Source organism: Engystomops pustulosus, unplaced genomic scaffold, assembly GCF_040894005.1.
Source record: "Engystomops pustulosus unplaced genomic scaffold, aEngPut4.maternal MAT_SCAFFOLD_764, whole genome shotgun sequence".
NCBI classification, from domain to species: domain Eukaryota; kingdom Metazoa; phylum Chordata; class Amphibia; order Anura; family Leptodactylidae; genus Engystomops; species Engystomops pustulosus.
In genome coordinates this window covers 8181-28060 of record NW_027285643.1, presented here as the reverse complement: position 1 = coordinate 28060, position 19880 = coordinate 8181, and the positions used below count along the sequence as shown (strand labels likewise).

Genomic DNA, 19880 nt, shown 5'->3' with positions numbered 1-19880 from the left:
CCTCCCTCCAGGCGCCCCTCTCTCTCTCTCTGTCCACCAGGCTCCTCCCTCCAGGCGCCCCTCTCTCTCTCTCTCTCTGTCCACCAGGCTCCTCCCTCCAGGCGCCCCTCTCTCTCTCTGTCCACCAGGCTCCTCCCTCCAGGCGCCTCTCTCTCTCTCTCTCTCTCTCTCTGTCCACCAGGCTCCTCCCTCCAGGCGCCCCTCTCTCTCTCTGTCCACCAGGCTCCTCCCTTCGGCCTCCGTTTCCATGTGTATTTGGTGTTTCCTGCTGCATTGTGGGAGTTGTAGTTTTCGTGTGAGATGTCGTCTTCCTCGGAGCAGTGCATTCTGGGTTCTATGGATGCAGCTCTGACTGTGACTGGAGTAATGTTGCTGCAGGATTGTGATTGGGTGAACTTGTTCTTGTATAGGTCACATGACCCCAGTGTGTATAGGCCCCGCCCTCCCACAGGTGATTGACATTGATCCTGTCTTATCGGTCATGAACAGAAGACGGACAAGGAGTCTGATTGGTGACTTTTATTATTCTGTGCGGTGATAGTCTGCAGGCTGGAGCGACGCTCTGCAGGGGATCACTTGTGCGTGCGCTGTGCGGGGGTGAAGTGGCTGCGCAGCGGCTCCCAGCAGCGGTGATAATCCTTATCCAGGCGGCTGCAGGTCTCCAGGCCCCAGCGGGTCACCGCCATGCTGAGCGAAGACTCGAACATGAAGGCCTGGACGAGACAAGAACAGGTCAGGATACATTGTAACAAACCCTCAGCTGTGAGTGGTCACTTCGAGTCTGCGACTAATGTGTCATGTGATGTCACTGCTTCGTTACAACATCAGGTCTGGATACATTGTAACAAACCCTCAGCTGTGAGATGTCATCACTTCCAGTCTGTGACTAATGTGTCATGTGACGTGCTGCATTGCATTGTGGGAGATCCTGGCACCTACCATTGTTCCTTCAGCCACTCGCTCCGGCGCCAGGTCGGCGTTACTCGCCTTCTCGAAGCATTCGGCGTCGGGCCCGTGGGGGGTCATGGCGCTGTGCAGGCTGCCGCCCCCCGGCTGGAACCCCTCCTCCTTGGCCTCGTAGTGACCCTTGATGAGCCCCATGAACTCGCTCATGCAGTTCCCTGTAGAGAGGACACTCCGCATTACGTACATGGAGGGTCTGACCGTGCAGTCGCCTCGGGGGGCACTTACTGTGATAATAGGGGGGGCGGAAGGTCCGATCCGCCACCCCCCAGCGCGGAGGGAAGATGACAAAATCTGCAATGGCCACCCCCGGCCTGAGGGACTTAGCGGTCAGAACGGTGAAGATGGACGGGTCCTGGAGACAAAGGGACACGATAACATAATCTGTAACCGGCCGAGACCCCCCAAATACCAGGTCACCCCAAAACTCACCGCGTGGTCAAACGCCACACAGTTAATGACCATGAAGTTGTCCAGATTGTACTTGTAGGGGGCGTAGTTCCCGTGCCAGGCGACCACATTGTACGGGGAGAAGCTCTGCAGGACAATGAGAAGATACAATGTCACCCCCCCCCCCATGACATCGGTGCCACAGGGACCCCCAGAAGTCTCTGATATCAGCAGCGGGTGATTGCTCTGACCCCATCCCTGCGAGGAGTCTCCCGGAGGGTCTGATCCCCCTCTCAGGAGACTTGTGTTACATTGGGGGCCGCGCTCCTTCCCATCACAGCTTCAGATTCATAACAGATGATGAAGGATTAGACAATTATAATGTCGGGGGTTTGTAATAAATAACTCATCAATATAAATTATATTTCTATATAAAACTATTATTAGTAATAAATTCTAATATAAACGACACAAGAGGAAAAGAAGTTTTCCCGTCACTTCCTGCTATAATCCGGAGATTCCTGAATAATAATTGTGGATAGAAATAATCTCCCTGCATAGTGCACCCATTACAGTGTCTCATAGGAAATCCCATGGCCAGGTATGTATATAGGGCAGGTGCTGCACCCATGGCTAGGTATGTATATAGGGCAGGTGCTGCACCCATGGCCAGGTATGTATATAGGGCAGGTGCTGCACCCATGGCTAGGTATGTATATAGGGCGGGTGCTGCACCCATGGCTAGGTATGTATATAGGGCAGGTGCTGCACCCATGGCCAGGTATGTATATAGGGCGGGTGCTGCACCCATGGCCAGGTATGGATATAGGGCGGGTGCTGCACCCATGGCTAGGTATGTATATAGGGCAGGTGCTGCACCCATGGCTAGGTATGGATATAGGGCGGGTGCTGCACCCATGGCTAGGTATGGATATAGGGCGGGTGCTGCACCCATGGCTAGGTATGTATATAGGGCGGGTGCTGCACCCATGGCTAGGTATGGATATAGGGCGGGTGCTGCACCCATGGCTAGCTATGGATATAGTTCGGGTGCTGCACCCATGGCTAGGTATGGATATAGGGCGGGTGCTGCACCCATGGCTAGGTATGGATATAGGGCGGGTGCTGCACCCATGGCTAGGTATGGATATAGGGCGGGTGCTGCACCCATGGCCAGGTATGGATATAGGGCGGGTGCTGCACCCATGGCCAGGTATGGATATAGGGCGGGTGCTGCACCCATGGCCAGGTATGGATATAGGGCGGGTGCTGCACCCATGGCCAGGTATGGATATAGGGCGGGTGCTGCACCCATGGCCAGGTATGGATATAGGGCGGGTGCTGCACCCATGGCCAGGTATGTATATAGGGCGGGTGCTGCACCCATGGCCAGGTATGGATATAGGGCGGGTGCTGCACCCATGGCCAGGTATGGATATAGGGCGGGTGCTGCACCCATGGCCAGGTATGGATATAGGGCGGGTGCTGCACCCATGGCTAGCTATGGATATAGTTCGGGTGCTGCACCCATGGCTAGGTATGGATATAGGGCGGGTGCTGCACCCATGGCTAGGTATGGATATAGGGCGGGTGCTGCACCCATGGCTAGGTATGGATATAGGGCGGGTGCTGCACCCATGGCCAGGTATGGATATAGGGCGGGTGCTGCACCCATGGCCAGGTATGGATATAGGGCGGGTGCTGCACCCATGGCCAGGTATGGATATAGGGCGGGTGCTGCACCCATGGCCAGGTATGGATATAGGGCGGGTGCTGCACCCATGGCCAGGTATGGATATAGGGCGGGTGCTGCACCCATGGCCAGGTATGTATATAGGGCGGGTGCTGCACCCATGGCTAGGTATGGATATAGGGCGGGTGCTGCACCCATGGCTAGGTATGGATATAGGGCGGGTGCTGCACCCATGGCTAGGTATGGATATAGGGCGGGTGCTGCACCCATGGCTAGGTATGGATATAGGGCGGGTGCTGCACCCATGGCTAGGTATGGATATAGGGCGGGTGCTGCACCCATGGCTAGGTATGGATATAGGGCGGGTGCTGCACCCATGGCGGTGCCTGACTACATGACTGCATGTATAAGGAGGGTAGAGGAGTCTATGGCGTCTCATTATCTATTCCTATACATTAGTTGGGGGCTGTTGCGCCCATCGCTGCACTTAGAGCGGCCGGACCTGCTCTGCGGAGAAGAGCTTCCCCTGGTACTTGCTGATGACGGTGTAGCCTCCGCTCACAGTCCTGTCCTCATACCAGGCCACAGGGGTCAGGAAGTCCCGGGGATTCGCCAGGCCGTTGGCTCCTGGAATAAAGTCCCACGGTTCGGATTATTCTGGGTAATATGTCTCCAATCCAGATTATAAATGTGTCCCAGACTCTCACCTATTGGTCCCAGGTCGGGGAGCTCAAAGTGAACCCCAAATACTTCAAGGACGTAACCTCTGGAGTCCCCAAAGACCTCAACACTGAAGCGCATTCCTTGCTGCCACACAGAGAGCATAGAAGAGTGAGAAGATGTTACATGATATGGGTCACCCCCCCCCCCCCATGTCACCTGGACCGCCCCCCCCCCCCCCATGTCACCTGGACCGCCCCCCCCACCACCACCACGTCACCTGGACCGTCCCCCCCACCACCACCACGTCACCTGGACCGCCCCACCACCACCACGTCACCTGGATAGGCCCCCCCCCCGTCACCTGGATAGGCACCCCCCCCCCGGTCACCTGGATATCCCCTCCCCTGGTCACCTGGATATCCCCTCCCCCATCACCTGGATACCTACCCCTCCCCCCCCGTCACCTGGATCCCCTCCCCCCCGTCACCTGGATGACGCAGATCTCATTAGGTTCCACCAGGATCTTCCCAAATTCAGTCAGGATCAGGAGTTTTCCTTGCTGCGGGACTGTGGGATAAAAAAGTCAGGTGACTGCAGTTACCGACCCTGACACTAGAGGGCAGCAGAGAGATGGGGAGCAAAAAATGTGAAGATTCATAAATGAGGGTCTCACCGATGAGGAAATCCCCGTCCGAGTTGTACAGGCACCTGGAGGGAAGACAAAGTCGTGACAGATCTCAGGGGAACCCCCATCACATTATACAGTTATAATAGTCGGGGGGGGGGGGGCTGACCTGTCAATCATGGAGACCCTGCAGGTGTATATGTGGATGGCGATCCCATTGCGTGACTTGGCGTCTCCGGCTCCGCACAGCGTGTACAGACCCTGCAGACAATCATCAGATGGACATTTACTGACCCCAAGTCTTATGGATCGTTAAAATTGGGGGACACATTGGGCGTCCATCGGGGGCCCCCCAAGTATAAGCCGCCTGGCACCGCGACCCAGGATGGGCTCATCACCGAGGCTGCTAGGGGGTCCCCAAGAAAGACCCTTCCCCTCCCAGGGCATCTGCCAGCAAAGAACAATGGAGTCGCGCTGCCTTCAGGGGACTGGTTAAAGGGTCCCCCCAACCCTAACAATGCCCCCCATTAACATTACTACCCGGGGTCGCCCTTATTGATGTATTATAATGACTCACATCCACAAAGTCCTGCTTCTTCTCTCCGACCACAAACGGCTTCCACCTCAGCTGCAGATGAAACACAAGCGGTTAATAGCGCCCCCTAGCGAGGACAATGCAGGACGTGCCACTTCTCAGTATTTCTTTATAGCAGTTACTGATACAAAGCTCCAAACCCTCTGTCAGGACAAGATAATATTCTCACTATCTGCAGCTGCCACTAGGGGGAGCTCAGGAACAGCAGCACATCACATAGAGAGCTCCACCTAGTGGTGGCCGCAGGTGGGAAGAACATTATCATCAGGTCTGTGCTGGGGATTTGTCAGTGACTGATCTCATAGAACTTCTCTGGCCCAGTTCTGCTCTACCGACCCAGTAAAGATTAGGGTATAGCGTCCACACTCTGCCTCTGGGGGGCGCTCACCTGGTTGGGGTCCGGCTCCACCTCGTCCCAGTTATGTGTCAGGTGTTTTTGCTCATAGGCCTCGAAGGGTTTGTGGCAGACGGAGGGCAGAATCCTGTACAGCCAGCTGGGGGCGACAAATACCAGGGATTATCACTCCCATCATCCCTGAATGGTTAATATAGGACCAGAGGCAAACCTGGATGATCCTGGTTGTTACCCAACTTTCCCGCAGTATAGCTGTGCAGTGACTGTATAGAGGATGTAATGACATGGCGGTGGCCACCAGGGGGCGCTGCTGACCTCTTACCTCCTCTTGTTGGAGCTTCGGGGGCAGGTGAAGGCAGAACCAGAGAGCTGCTCAGCGTACAGACCGTACGGACACACCTGGGGGGAGTTCTGCAGAACAACAACTCTGTCACACAAGGTTCCTGGACCTCTGCTGGCTGTCAGTGAATGCAGTCATTAACTATGTGCAGAGCCCTTCACATCAATAGGAATGTTTCTAATCACTGACAGCAATCAGAGGTACAGGGAATGGAATTACTTATTATATAATCATTACATTTAATCAACTTGCAAAATTAGCAAAAAATTATATTATTCCACCTGATGACACAGACCTGACCCTCGGGTAACGACCCCGGACACCGGGGATCCTCAGAGGAGAATTCATTCCCAAATCCAGGAAGATACTAAAATCAGAATGAAAGACGTCAGAGGATAAAACATCATGCAAGCATACATAGCCACCACTAGGGGGAGATCACTACATACACATTATACACCACCACTAGGAGGAGATCACTACATACACATTATACACCACCACTAGGGGGAGCTCACTACATACACATTATACACCACCACTAGGGGGAGATCACTACATACACATTATACACCACCACTAGGGGGAGCTCACTACATACACATTATACACCACCACTAGGGGGAGATCACTACATACACATTATACACCACCACTAGGAGGAGATCACTACATACACATTATACACCACCACTAGGGAGAGATCACTACATACACATTATACACCACCACTAGGGAGAGATCACTACATACACATTATACACCACCACTAGGGGGAGCTCACTACATACACATTATACACCACCACTAGGGAGAGATCACTACATACACATTATACACCACCACTAGGGGGAGATCACTACATACACATTATACACCACCACTAGGAGGAGATCACTACATACACATTATACACCACCACTAGGGGGAGCTCACTACATACACATTATACACCACCACTAGGGGGAGATCACTACATACACATTATACACCACCACTAGGGGGAGCTCACTACATACACATTATACACCACCACTAGGGAGAGATCACTACATACACATTATACACCACCACTAGGGAGAGATCACTACATACACATTATACACCACCACTAGGGAGAGATCACTACATACACATTATACACCACCACTAGGGGGAGATCACTACATACACATTATACACCACCACTAGGGGGAGATCACTACATACAGATTATACACCACCACTAGGGGGAGATCACTACATACACATTATACACCACCACTAGGAGGAGATCACTACATACACATTATACACCACCACTAGGAGGAGATCACTACATACAGATTATACACCACCACTAGGAGGAGATCACTACATACACATTATACACCACCACTAGGGGGAGCTCACTACATACACATTATACACCACCACTAGGAGGAGATCACTACATACAGATTATACACCACCACTAGGGGGAGATCACTACATACACATTATACACCACCACTAGGAGGAGATCACTACATACAGATTATACATCACCACTAGGGGGAGATCACTACATACAGATTATACACCACCACTAGGAGGAGATCACTACATACACATTATACACCACCACTAGGGGGAGATCACTACATACACATTATACACCACCACTAGGAGGAGATCACTACATACAGATTATACACCACCACTAGGGGGAGATCACTACATACAGATTATACACCACCACTAGGGGGAGGTCACTACATACACATTATACACCACCACTAGGGGGAGATCACTACATACACATTATACACCACCACTAGGGGGAGATCACTACATACACCACCACTAGGGGGAGATCACTACATACACATCATACACCACCACTAGGAGGAGATCACTACATACAGATTATACACCACCACTAGGGGGAGATCACTACATACACATTATACACCACCACTAGGAGGAGATCACTACATACACATTATACACCACCACTAGGAGGAGATCACTACATACAGATTATACACCACCACTAGGAGGAGATCACTACATACACATTATACATCACCACTAGGGGGAACTCACTACATACACATTATAAACCACCACTAGGGGGAAATCACTACATACAGATTATAGACCACCACTAGGGGGAGATCACTACATACAGATTATATACCACCACTAGGGGGAGATCACTACATACACATTATACACCACCACTAGGGGGAGATCACTACATACACATTATACACCACCACTAGGAGGAGATCACTACATACACATTATACACCACCACTAGGAGGAGATCACTACATACAGATTATACACCACCACTAGGAGGAGATCACTACATACAGATTATACACCACCACTAGGGGGAGATCACTACATACACATTATACACCACCACTAGGGGGAGCTCACTACATACACATTATACACCACCACTAGGGGGAGATCACTACATACACATTATACACCACCACTAGGGGGAGATCACTACATACACATTATACACCACCACTAGGGGGAGATCACTACATACAGATTATACATCACCACTAGGGGGAGATCACTACATACAGATTATACACCACCACTAGGAGGAGATCACTACATACACATTATACACCACCACTAGGGGGAGATCACTACATACACATTATACACCACCACTAGGAGGAGATCACTACATACAGATTATACACCACCACTAGGGGGAGATCACTACATACAGATTATACACCACCACTAGGGGGAGGTCACTACATACACATTATACACCACCACTAGGGGGAGATCACTACATACACATTATACACCACCACTAGGGGGAGATCACTACATACACCACCACTAGGGGGAGATCACTACATACACATCATACACCACCACTAGGAGGAGATCACTACATACAGATTATACACCACCACTAGGGGGAGATCACTACATACACATTATACACCACCACTAGGAGGAGATCACTACATACACATTATACACCACCACTAGGAGGAGATCACTACATACACATTATACACCACCACTAGGAGGAGATCACTACATACACATTATACATCACCACTAGGGGGAACTCACTACATACACATTATAAACCACCACTAGGGGGAAATCACTACATACAGATTATAGACCACCACTAGGGGGAGATCACTACATACAGATTATATACCACCACTAGGGGGAGATCACTACATACACATTATACACCACCACTAGGGGGAGATCACTACATACACATTATACACCACCACTAGGAGGAGATCACTACATACAGATTATACACCACCACTAGGAGGAGATCACTACATACAGATTATACACCACCACTAGGAGGAGATCACTACATACAGATTATACACCACCACTAGGGGGAGATCACTACATACACATTATACACCACCACTAGGGGGAGCTCACTACATACACATTATACACCACCACTAGGGGGAGATCACTACATACACATTATACACCACCACTAGGGGGAGATCACTACATACACATTATACACCACCACTAGGGGGAGATCACTACATACACATTATACACCACCACTAGGGGGAGATCACTACATACAGATTATACACCACCACTAGGAGGAGATCACTACATACAGATTATACACCACCACTAGGAGGAGATCACTACATACAGATTATACACCACCACTAGGAGGAGATCACTACATACACATTATACACCACCACTAGGGGAGGATCACTACATACAGATTATACACCACCACTAGGAGGAGATCACTACATACACATATACACCACCACTAGGGGGAGATCACTACATACAGATTATACACCACCACTAGGAGGAGATCACTACATACACATTATACACCACCACTAGGAGGAGATCACTACATACAGATTATACACCACCACTAGGAGGAGATCACTACATACAGATTATACACCACCACTAGGAGGAGATCACTACATACAGATTATACACCACCACTAGGGGGAGATCACTACATACAGATTATACACCACCACTAGGGGGAGATCACTACATACACATTATACACCACCACTAGGGGGAGATCACTACATACAGATTATACACCACCACTAGGGGGGGATCACTACATACACATTATACACCACCACTAGGGGGAGATCACTACATACAGATTATACACCACCACTAGGGGGAGATCACTACATACACATTATACACCACCACTAGGGGGAGATCACTACATACACATTATACACCACCACTAGGAGGAGATCACTACATACACATTATACACCACCACTAGGAGGAGATCACTACATACACATTATACACCACCACTAGGAGGAGATCACTACATACACATTATACACCACCACTAGGAGGAGATCACTACATACACATTATACACCACCACTAGGAGGAGATCACTACATACACATTATACATCACCACTAGGAGGAGATCACTACATACACATTATACACCACCACTAGGAGGAGATCACTACATACACATTATACACCACCACTAGGAGGAGATCACTACATACACATTATACACCACCACTAGGGGGAGATCACTACATACACATTATACATCACCACTAGGAGGAGATCACTACATACACATTATACACCACCACTAGGGGGAGATCACTACATACACATTATACACCACCACTAGGGGGAGATCACTACATACACATTATACACCACCACTAGGGGGAGGTCACTACATACACATTATACACCACCACTAGGGGGAGCTCACTACATACACATTATACATCACCACTAGGAGGAGATCACTACATACACATTATACACCACCACTAGGAGGAGATCACTACATACAGATTATACACCACCACTAGGAGGAGATCACTACATACACATTATACACCACCACTAGGGGGAGCTCACTACATACAGATTATACACCACCACTAGGGGGAGATCACTACATACACATTATACACCACCACTAGGGGGAGATCACTACATACAGATTATACACCACCACTAGGAGGAGATCACTACATACACATTATACACCACCACTAGGGGGAGATCACTACATACACATTATACACCACCACTAGGAGGAGATCACTACATACACATTATACACCACCACTAGGAGGAGATCACTACATACAGATTATACACCACCACTAGGAGGAGATCACTACATACAGATTAATTATACACCACCACTAGGGGGAGATCACTACATACACATTATACACCACCACTAGGAGGAGATCACTACATACACATTATACACCACCACTAGGAGGAGCTCACTACATACAGATTATACACCACCACTAGGAGGAGCTCACTACATACAGATTATACACCACCACTAGGAGGAGATCACTACATACACATTATACATCACCACTAGGGGGAGCTCACTACATACACATTATACACCACCACTAGGGGGAGATCACTACATACAGATTATACACCACCACTAGGGGGAGATCACTACATACAGATTATACACCACCACTAGGAGGAGCTCACTACATACAGATTATACACCACCACTAGGGGGATATCACTACATACACATTATACACCACCACTAGGAGGAGATCACTACATACACATTATACATCACCACTAGGGGGAGCTCACTACATACACATTATACACCACCACTAGGGGGAGATCACTACATACAGATTATACACCACCACTAGGAGGAGATCACTACATACAGATTATACACCACCACTAGGAGGAGATCACTACATACAGATTATACACCACCACTAGGGTGAGATCACTACATACAGATTATACACCACCACTAGGAGGAGATCACTACATACAGATTATACACCACCACTAGGGTGAGATCACTACATACACATTATACACCACCACTAGGAGGAGATCACTACATACAGATTATACACCACCACTAGGGTGAGATCACTACATACAGATTATACACCACCACTAGGGGGAGATCACTACATACACATTATACACCACCACTAGGGGGAGATCACTACATACAGATTATACACCACCACTAGGAGGAGATCACTACATACAGATTATACACCACCACTAGGGGGAGATCACTACATACACATTATACACCACCACTAGGGGGAGATCACTACATACACATTATACACCACCACTAGGAGGAGATCACTACATACAGATTATACACCACCACTAGGGTGAGATCACTACATACAGATTATACACCACCACTAGGAGGAGATCACTACATACAGATTATACACCACCACTAGGGTGAGATCACTACATACACATTATACACCACCACTAGGAGGAGATCACTACATACAGATTATACACCACCACTAGGGGGAGATCACTACATACACATTATACACCACCACTAGGCGGCGATCACTACATACACATTATACACCACCACTAGGAGGAGATCACTACATACACATTATACACCACCACTAGGGGGAGATCACTACATACACATTATACACCACCACTAGGGGGAGATCACTACATACACATTATACACCACCACTAGGGAGAGATCACTACATACACATTATACACCACCACTAGGAGGAGATCACTACATACACATTATACACCACCACTAGGAGGAGATCACTACATACAGATTATACACCACCACTAGGAGGAGATCACTACATACACATTATACACCACCACTAGGGGGAGATCACTACATACAGATTATACACCACCACTAGGAGGAGATCACTACATACAGATTATACACCACCACTAGGAGGAGATCACTACATACACATTATACACCACCACTAGGGGGAGATCACTACATACACATTATACACCACCACTAGGGGGAGATCACTACATACACATTATACACCACCACTAGGGGGAGATCACTACATACACATTATACACCACCACTAGGAGGAGATATGTGGTTGTAGATTTCTCTGGGGAGTAGGGGGACGGTAGGAGGAAAGTAGTTGTATTCTCTGGATCGGGTCGTCCATCCTGTGGCTACTTTTGTCACCACTGCTGTGCTCTGTGCACTCAGGAGAATCTGCCAGATAAAGCTGCTGAGTCACAATGTGTCAGGACTCGCAGCACATGGGAAAAATTACTGAAGATCTGAAGACCCCGGATAAATACTAGGAGGAGGAGGGAAGTGCAGCATTTATACAGATACAAGAGGAGGTCCTCTGCTCAGGAGCCGCGTGACAGCCAAATGGCTGATAACAGAGAGTAATAGCTTGTATCTCCTGGTGTCTGGCTGCTGGCGGTGACCTTTGGTTGGGTCCTCTCCTCCCTGCAGGTCCTTCCTGTCCCCCTCCCTCTCGGTAGAACACCCGGTGGGATGATTGATGGATGAAGGGCGGAGCCTGCGGGGGGCGCTCTCTCTCCTGCTGACGAGTCTCTAATTAAACCTGTTTATGTTTACAGAAGATGATTCAGGATTAACCCCCGACAGGACGTCAGGGAACGAGGTGTCAGCAGCCGCAGCAGATCTCCTCTATCCGGCTTCTCTGCTGCTGGAGATCTAAGAGAGCACAGGAGCACCCACTACACCCTGCCATAGCCCCCAGACCACGGCACAGCACTGTAGCACCCACTACACCCTGCCACAGCTCCCAGACCACGGCACAGCACAGGAGCACCCACTACACCCTGCCACAGAGGTCAGAAGATGATGTCACAGCCCCCAGACCATGGCACAGCATCAGAGCACCCACTACACCCTGCCACAGAGGTCAGAAGATGATATCACAGCCCCCAGACCACGGCACAGCACTGGAGCACCCACTACACCTTGCCACAGAGATCAGAAGATGATGTCACAGCCCCCAGACCATGGCACAGCATCAGAGCACCCACTACACCCTGCCACAGAGGTCAGAAGATGATGTCACAGCTCCCAGACCATGGCACAGCACTGGAGCACCCACTACACCCTGCCACAGAGGTCAGAAGATGATATCACAGCCCCCAGACCACGGCACAGCACCGGAGCACCGACTACACCCTGCCACAGAGGTCAGAAGACGATGTCACAGCTCCCAGACCACGGCACAGCACTGGAGCACCCACTACACCCTGCCACAGAGATCAGAAGATGATGTCACAGCCCCCAGACCATGGCACAGCCTCAGAGCACCCACTACACCCTGCCACAGAGGTCAGAAGATGATATCACAGCTCCCAGACCATGGCACAGCACTGGAGCACCCACTACACCCTGCCACAGCTCCCAGACCACGGCACAGCACAGGAGCACCCACTACACCCTGCCACAGAGGTCAGAAGATGATATCACAGCCCCCAGACCATGGCACAGCATCAGAGCACCCACTACACCCTTCCACAGAGGTCAGAAGATGATGTCACAGCCCCCAGACCACGGCACAGCACCGGAGCACCCACTACACCCTGCCACAGCTCCCAGACCACGGCACAGCACAGGAGCACCCACTACACCCTGCCACAGAGGTCAGAAGATGATATCACAGCCCCCAGACCATGGCACAGCATCAGAGCACCCACTACACCCTTCCACAGAGGTCAGAAGATGATGTCACAGCCCCCAGACCACGGCACAGCACCGGAGCACCCACTACACCCTTCCACAGAGGTCAGAAGATGATGTCACAGCCTCCAGACCACGGCACAGCACCGGAGCACCTTCTTCACCCTGCCACAGAGGTCAGAAGAAGGTGTCACAGCCCCCAGCACGGCATCGGAGCACCCACTGCACCTTGCCACGAATGTCAGAAGATGATGTCACAGCCCCCAGACCACAGCACAGCATCAGAGCACCCACTACACCTTGCCACGAATGTCAGAAGATGATGTCACAGCCCCCAGACCACGGCACTGCACCGGAGCACCCACTACACCCTGCCACAGAGGTCAGAAGATGATGTCACAGCCCCCAGACCACGGCACTGCACCGGAGCACCCACTACACCCTGCCACAGAGGTCAGAAGATGATGTCACAGCCCCCAGACCACGGCACTGCACCAGAGCACTGGACAGTACCATAGAGGTTGTAGAGTCTGGGTGTAGACTCTGGCAGAGGGAATGGGGCATGGAGGAGACCATTCCCTTTCTGTATCAATTCCTCATGGTTTTCTAGATCTCTGCTTGCTGTCATTCTATAGGAAGCTTCATTATTTTCTTCCAGTGGAAAAATAAAAGAACAATCCCAGGTCATGTGATGTCACACAGGTGCACGGCTCATTATATCCCTGGTCATGTGATGTCACACAGGTGCACAGCTCATTATATCCCTGGTCATGTGATGTCACACAGGTGCACGGCTTGTTATATCCCTAGTCATGTGATGTCACACAGGTGCATGGTTCGTTATATCCCTGGTCATGTGATGTCACACAGGTGCACGGCTCGTTATATCCCTGGTCATGTGATGTCACACAGGTGTATGGCTCATTATATCCCTGGCCATGTGATGTCACACAGGTGCACGGCTCGTTATATCCCTGGTCGTGCGATGTCACACAGGTGCACGGCTCATTATATCCCAGGTCATGTGATGTCACACAGGTGCACGGCTCGTTATATCCCTGGTCGTGCGATGTCACACAGGTGCACGGCTCATTATATCCCTGGTCATGTGATGTCACACAGGTGCACGGCTCGTTATATCCCTGGTCGTGCGATGTCACACAGGTGCACGGCTCATTATATCCCTGGTCATATGATGTCACACAGGTGCACGGCTCATTATATCCCTGGTCATGTGATGTCACACAGGTGCATGGTTCGTTATATCCCTGGTCATGTGATGTCACACAGGTGCTCGGCTCGTTATATCCCTGGTCATGTGATGTCACACAGGTGCTCGGCTCATTATAACCCTGGTCATGTGATGTCACACAGGTGGCTGGCTGCAGAGAGCACAGCAGTGTGAGGTCTGATTACACATCTCTCCAGGGACAGTACATAACACTGGCTGCAGAGAGCACAGAACACAGCAGTGTGAGGTCTGATTACACATCTCTCCAGGGACAGTACATAACACTGGCTGCAGAGAGCACAGAGCACAGCAGTGTGAGGTCTGATTACACATCTCTCCAGGAACAATACTAACACTGGCTGCAGGGAGCACAGAGCACAGCAGTGTGAGGTCTGATTACACATCTCTCCAGGGACAATACATAACACTGGCTGCAGAGAGCACAGAGCACAGCAGTGTGAGGTCTGATTACACATCTCTCCAGGGACCATACATAACACTGGCTGCAGAGAGCACAGAGCACAGCAGTGTGAGGTCTGATTACACATCTCTCCAGGGACAGTACACAACACTGGCTGCAGAGAGCACAGAGCACAGCAGTGTGAGGTCTGATTACACATCTCTCCAGGGACAGTACACAACACTGGCTGCAGAGAGCACAGAGCACAGCAGTGTGAGGTCTGATTACACATCTCTCCAGGGACAGTACATAACACTGGCTGCAGAGAGCACAGCAGTGTGAGGTCTGATTACAAATCTCTCCAGGGACAATACATAACACTGGCTGCAGAGAGCACAGAGCACAGCAGTGTGAGGTCTGATTACACATCTCTCCAGGGACAATACATAACACTGGCTGCAGAGAGCACAGAGCACAGCAGTGTGAGGTCTGATTACACATCTCTCCAGGGACAATACATAACACTGGCTGCAGAGAGCACAGAGCACAGCAGTGTGAGGTCTGATTACACATCTCTCCAGGGACAGTACACAACACTGGCTGCAGAGAGCACAGAGCACAGCAGTGTGAGGCCTGATTACACATCTCTCCAGGGACAATACATAACACTGGCTGCAGAGAGCACAGAGCACAGCAGTGTGAGGTCTGATTACACATCTCTCCAGGGACAGTACACAACACTGGCTGCAGAGAGCACAGAGCACAGCAGTGTGAGGTCTGATTACACATCTCTCCAGGGACAGTACATAACACTGGCTGCAGAGAGCACAGCAGTGTGAGGTCTGATTACAAATCTCTCCAGGGACAATACATAACACTGGCTGCAGAGAGCACAGAGCACAGCAGTGTGAGGTCTGATTACACATCTCTCCAGGGACAATACATAACACTGGCTGCAGAGAGCACAGAGCACAGCAGTGTGAGGTCTGATTACACATCTCTCCAGGGACAATACATAACACTGGCTGCAGAGAGCACAGAGCACAGCAGTGTGAGGTCTGATTACACATCTCTCCAGGGACAATACATAACACTGGCTGCAGAGAGCACAGAGCACAGCAGTGTGAGGTCTGATTACACATCTCTCCAGGGACAATACATAACACTGGCTGCAGAGAGCACAGGGCACAGCAGTGTGAGGTCTGATTACACATCTCTCCAGGGACAATACATAACACTGGCTGCAGAGAGCACAGAGCACAGCAGTGTGAGGTCTGATTACACATCTCTTCAGGGGCAATACATAACACTGGCTGCAGAGAGCACAGAGCACAGCAGTGTGAGGTCTGATTACACATCTCTCCAGGGACCATACATAACACTGGCTGCAGAGAGCACAGAGCACAGCAGTGTGAGGTCTGATTACACATCTCTCCAGGGACAATACATAACACTGGCTGCAGATAGCACAGAGCACAGCAGTGTGAGGTCTGATTACACATCTCTCCAGGGACAATACATAACACTGGCTGCAGAGAGCACAGAGCACAGCAGTGTGAGGTCTGATTACACATCTCTCCAGGGACAATACATAACACTGGCTGCAGAGAGCACAGAGCACAGCAGTGTGAGGTCTGATTACACATCTCTCCAGGGACCATACATAACACTGGCTGCAGAGAGCACAGAGCACAGCAGTGTGAGGTCTGATTACACATGTATTGTCCCTGGAGAGATGTGTAATCAGACCTCACACTGCTGTGCTCTGTGCTCTCTGCAGCCAGTGTTATGTATGGTCCCTGGAGAGATGTGTAATCAGACCTCACACTGCTGTGCTCTGTGCTCTCTGCAGCCAGTGTTATGTATTGTCCCTGGAGAGATGTGTAATCAGACCTCACACTGCTGTGCTCTGTGCTCTCTGCAGCCAGTGTTATGTATTGTCCCTGGAGAGATGTGTAATCAGACCTCACACTGCTGTGCTCTGTGCTATCTGCAGCCAGTGTTATGTATTGTCCCTGGAGAGATGTGTAATCAGATCTCACACTGCTGTGCTCTGTGCTATCTGCAGCCAGTGTTATGTATTGTCCCTGGAGAGATAACACTGGCTGCAGATAGCACAGAGCACAGCAGTGTGAGATCTGATTACACATCTCTCCAGGGACAATACATAACACTGGCTGCAGAGAGCACAGAGCACAGCAGTGTGAGGTCTGATTACACATCTCTCCAGGGACAATACATAACACTGGCTGCAGAGAGCACAGAGCACAGCAGTGTGAGGTCTGATCAGACATCTCTCCAGGGACAATACATAACACTGGCTGCAATATGTGGGGTGACACCCGGTGACACTTCTTTACCTGACACTTATCTGTATTATTTATAAAGAAACCATCCATCCCATGATGCTCTACAAGCAGTAAGGGGTTCACATACTTATATTTGGCGCCACCTTGTAGCAGGATGTCGCACACGGTTATATCACGTTGTATTATGGGATAGCTGGGGGAGGTCTATCACTTTTACCCCCCTGTGGGGCAGTTTAGGCTGGGATGGGGTTAATAAGTGACAGCGGCAGGAATGTGACTTTGATGTTCGGAGGGTGAACGCTTCCATGTGGATGAACATTTGGGCAGATGTGGGAGCGCCGGCTGTGATTGGCTGAGAGGGGAACAGCCCACCCATCCGCCCTCCACCGCCCCCATCACCCACTGACACTGCACATCAGGAGGCATCAAAGGTCACAGATAGCGAGAGGCCGCAGAGCAGGACTACAACTCCCAGCATCTCCAGACTACAGTACAAGAAAGGCTGTTACACCCCTCATATGTCGCCCGAGCTCATGGGGGCCGCATTGTATGAATTGTAATCCGTCAGGACAACATATCCCCTCCCCTGACAGCAAGCAGAGATACTGAAAATGGTCACAGACATTACGAGGGAACGAGATATGGTGTCATAAAGTGCTGCAACTTTCTACATGAACAGACTTTCTGAAGACCTCTGCTTGCTGTCAGTGAATGGTTAATTATGTCTAGTCCAGCACAAGTGGAGACAAGTTGTATCCAGTCTCTAGACAAGGTTGAGCTGATACATTGTAGCGAAACCTGTACATACCTCTGCTGGGGATATGCTACAATTGCATCCAGTCCAGACAATGCTCTGTGAGTGCTCAGCATTGACTACAGCCTGATACATTGTAGCAAACCTGTACGGAGCTTGTCCTGCTCTCAGCAGAGAAAGTTATACTCCAGACTGATACATTGTAGCAAACTAGCAGAGAGCATCGTACATCAGCTGCTGATGGATTGTCCACATTGGATACAACAGAAGCAAACCCTCAGCTAAACACAGGAAAAGATTTCACTGGATGCCAACAGGTTTCCTTCTTATTCCCTGACAGCAAGCAGAGGTCTTGATGATGAAGAATAGACACAGAACTGGAGCCCCTTTAGTTTTGGGTATTGTAGCACCACAAGTAGCAGCAAGTCTCATGAAGCAGGAGGATGTGAATACGCCCCCTCCCCCGCAGGACCTACCTTGAGCTCTGCCATGATGGGTCCCTGCTGCTCTCTGCGTCCTAGATCTGCGCTCTGCGAGGATATAACCAGTCGCTCAATGTGGAGTTGATTAGACGCAGGCCCCTTACACAACTCTGCAGAGCGAGGGGGGCGGGGGAGGGTGCCTCTGTGTGCACGGGTCACTGACACAACTCACCACAGGTGTCCGATCCTACACTGCACAGACCACAGCAAGCAGAGGAGCACCAAATCCACTGCTAATACATCTGACCTGCCTGTAGCCACCACTAGGGGGAGCTCACTGCATACACATTATACACCACCACTAGGGGGAGATCACTACATACACATTATACACCACCACTAGGGGGAGATCACTACATACACATTATACACCACCACTAGGGGGAGATCACTACATACACATTATACACCACCACTAGGGGGAGATCACTACATACACATTATACACAACCACTAGGAGGAGATCACTACATACACATTATACACCACCACTAGGGGGAAATCACTACATACACATTATACACCACCACTAGGAGGAGATCACTACATACACATTATACACCACCACT

The 19880-nt window shown here is 50.2% G+C and overlaps 1 protein-coding gene across 1 annotated transcript; it reads right to left on the bottom strand.

Moving 5' to 3' along the window:
* Nucleotides 1–504: 504 nt before the first annotated feature.
* LOC140112419 (homogentisate 1,2-dioxygenase-like) lies at nt 505–19463 on the bottom strand. Its single transcript, XM_072132489.1, has 14 exons — nt 19306–19463; nt 5920–5991; nt 5607–5695; nt 5318–5423; nt 4912–4962; nt 4504–4595; nt 4383–4417; nt 4197–4276; nt 3754–3853; nt 3549–3673; nt 1396–1500; nt 1192–1318; nt 940–1121; nt 505–713 (listed from the first exon to the last, which is right to left on the bottom strand). Exons 1-14 carry the CDS (start codon nt 19318–19320, stop codon nt 573–575), a joined length of 1320 nt encoding a protein of 439 aa, XP_071988590.1. The 5' UTR covers nt 19321–19463; the 3' UTR covers nt 505–572.
* Between the last annotated feature and the right edge of the window lie 417 nt (nt 19464–19880).